Here is a 3,336-nt window from a genome sequence, read left to right on the forward strand (position 1 = left end):
TAATTTTACACGTATTTGCGACTGTTTTGAACTTGAGTCATATATACATAGGGGTAAAAGTGTAAGTATAAAAAAATTAACGGGTTAAATATAAGATCTCAATCCGTTCATCATTCATTACCCCGATTATCCGATACCAATAAGCTAATAGATCATCGATTTAATTCGATTAACGGTTTTAGTTCGATTTTGAACAGCCCTAAATGCTTGTGATCCATCAATTAAAATGCCAGGTGTTGATAGTCTTCAATAATTGAAGACTAGTAATTAACTATATGGACTCGTCTGATCTCAACGTCAAGTTTAATTAGGATAGTGATTACTTTCCCCATCTAGCAAAATTTGCTCTAATTAATTATCTTCTTTGTAACTCATCTTCTTAGGAAATTTAAAGTATTTGTGATCATACAGAATTGCAAAAAGAATTAATAAATCTAGGAAGAGGGATACCATAATATACAAGGATAGAGCACGCAGAATAGGTTCGAAATATGCACTATAGCTAAGTTACGCGGACTCTTCGATTTTGGTGTCGTCCCCGTCTCGATACGAGACAGGGACGGCGACGGGATATGTCCCGGATTCGGTCAACTAACTTCGGACACTATGACCGGAGTCCATTGACAAATTTGGGAGAAAAATTGAGATTTTGATTTCTCAAAATCAAAAATAAAACAGATTTAGGACAATGAAAGAATTATGTCCATCTTGGAGAATGAAAGATTGAATTCTACAATATTCATGTAAGTTTTTCACATAATATCTCTCCAAATTTACAATATTTTTATATCTCTATTTTTATTAGCCGAATCTCCGCACCCGTATCCATATCCGTATCCGTACCCCCGAATCTTAAAATTTAGATTTTGCCGAATCCGATACTCGAATCCGTCCCCGTATCGGATGCCCGCACCCGAGTCCGAGCAACTTAGCACTATAGTAACATCTAAGCCATCCCCAGAAACTCCTCATAATGAACAGCAAATAGTATACAGAACTCAAAAGGGAGTTAGATGAGTGTAGGATGGAGAATTCCACAAAAACAATATCTAGTAAAGTAACAAATATATCATGAAACTCATTAATATCCTGATTAAAGCTTGACCTTTTTCTTGCACTTCTGATCTTGAATTCTCTGGCTAGTAATATTCACAGTGATACTGCAATTCATCTTGACGACCACATGTTTCTTAATCATCCTCAACAAATTGACCTTCCCACCAACACTTGTGAAGCTATTTATGGTAAGCAAACCAGTGCTTATATCAGATAGTAAGCTAGGGTGTGACACAATCTTGTCCGTAATAATATCAATCGTTATGTTCATCCTCATAGTCCGACGTGCCTTCGACTTCCCCGGTGGGCCCCGCGCCTCCCCGACCACCGTGTCGCGGTAGGAAATGGTGGTGGTTGTGTTACTATACCTAAATGATGCATAATTAGGATTCTTTACTGATACATCAGCTTTTATAGTCATGTTGGAACCTGGTTTGGGCATGGGAATGGTGCCAGTGTTAACAAGGTCTAGTTTATCCACTGTCACACCATTCATTCTAATAATAGGGTCTTTTATTTTGAACACTGTGAAGATCAAAATGATGATTATTATGGCTAGAATGAGAAGAAGGATAGATACGAAAGCACAATATTTGATGCATCTTCTTTTATGAAATCGTCTCTTGCTTAACGTTGTCTCGTCGTCGTCGCTGCTCGGCCGCTCGGATGCTGGAGCTAATGGTCTGACTTGCTCTCTCTCCACCATTTTTATTTGAGTCTTGAAGCTAATTAAGGGGAGAAATTAAATGGTTATCTTTGAAAAACTATGGGACTTTTTGTGTTTGAGCTTGTCCTTATATAACGTATATATTGTGAATGGAGATGGTATGTATGGTGGGCTCATTCTCCTGCCAATCTTGACTCTAAAAAGTCTTTATCTTAATGAATTTCAGTATTAGAAACAGTGAAATGAAAACACATGTAGTACAACATTAGAATTCTGATGTCAAAGAACAAACAATATCTTGAAGTGAATTCTTACTGACAATTGTATGAAACTGCATGTTTTGTATTTCATGTTGGTCAGGTAACTAACCCATTATTGAATATAAAAGCAAATATAGCCAATTACTCTATTTCTATTTATCTCCTCTCCGTAAAGTTGGAAAAGAAACAACAAAAAAGTGAGAAAATGCTGTATATATTTTTTTAACTCATGACTTGGTCTCTTAATTGTGTCAATATGCACTACTTCTTTTCTTCGTTTATTAATTGCATACAGAAAGCTGTTTGATGTTAATCAGCAGCTTGATTGAAACATTATATAAATACCTAAAAGTGACGTATTGGAAATTGTCAAAGTCCAAAGTCCTCAGGGCTAGAGATATTTGTTTAGAGCAAATGCATGAAAATATGGTTGAATAAAGAACGTCTGAATATCCATCCAAAATTATACGAAATCATAGGATTGTTGGTTGGTTGTTGGAGGAAATGCTTGAGAGAGCCACCTTATTTATTATGTTAAGCCCAAAATCCAAATAGTCAATTCTATCACACAGCAGTTGTTCAAAAGTCACCAACGCATGCAGCACTGAAATTAATGAAAGCTTTCCAACATATTATGACACATGAAAGTCTTTGTATCTTTTTTCAATAATTGAATGATGGTCGTTTGAGAAATTTAAGTGTTTGCAATTCTAAGGCATCTGCTTCGTTTTTATCATGATTAAGAAGAAAATATATTTAATTATTAAGATAGTATCTTTGAATTTGAATGCTGAATAATTAAGTTAGTTTATTTTCTCAGTGTGTATAATTCATTTTTATCCTATAAGTTTAGTGCAATAGAGTACTACTTTAATTTTTTGTAAAATTTCGCTGACTAATAATGCATTGTACAATTAAATGATAGTAAAAATTGCCGTTAGTTAGGGATCAAGATTGCACATTCATTGATCTAGTTGAAGATTTGATGTGCTTAACCAAATAATACAAGAATTAAATGGGATTAAGCCAAAACTCAAGGACTAAAATTGCTAATTGGAAACAATTTGGATATCGATCGACAATGATTGATTGGAAATAGTAATTTTTTTTATTATTTAATTTCTATTTTCTGTATCTTGATAACAAGTTTAGATCATCAAGAGATAACAATTGCGATCATTCTATTCTTTGAGGATACATAGAAGTTAGAAAATTTATCTCCGAAAAAAGGGGCTCGAAAAAATCCTACGTCTTCTCTAAGTTCTGTCACGATCCATTTTCATGATAGGTTATGATGGCGCCCGACACCATTATCAGGCAAGTCGACGCGGAAGTATTATTAAATTCTCATTT

The 3,336-nt window shown here is 34.7% G+C and overlaps 1 protein-coding gene across 1 annotated transcript; it reads right to left on the reverse strand.

Annotated features, from left to right (window-relative positions):
• Positions 1-711: 711 nt before the first annotated feature.
• LOC107806909 (late embryogenesis abundant protein At1g64065) lies at positions 712-1,858 on the reverse strand. Its single transcript, XM_016631185.2, has one exon. It carries the CDS (start codon positions 1,760-1,762, stop codon positions 1,094-1,096), a length of 669 nt encoding a protein of 222 aa, XP_016486671.1. The 5' UTR covers positions 1,763-1,858; the 3' UTR covers positions 712-1,093.
• Between the last annotated feature and the right edge of the window lie 1,478 nt (positions 1,859-3,336).

The sequence above is a fragment of the Nicotiana tabacum genome, chromosome 7 (assembly GCF_000715075.1).
Source record: "Nicotiana tabacum cultivar K326 chromosome 7, ASM71507v2, whole genome shotgun sequence".
NCBI lineage: Eukaryota > Viridiplantae > Streptophyta > Magnoliopsida > Solanales > Solanaceae > Nicotiana > Nicotiana tabacum.

Excerpts from the sequence above, each read along its gene's own strand:
- LOC107806909 (XM_016631185.2), bottom strand. The coding sequence starts at position 1,762 with ATGGTGGAGAGAGAGCAAGTCAGACCATTAGCTCCAGCATCCGAGCGG.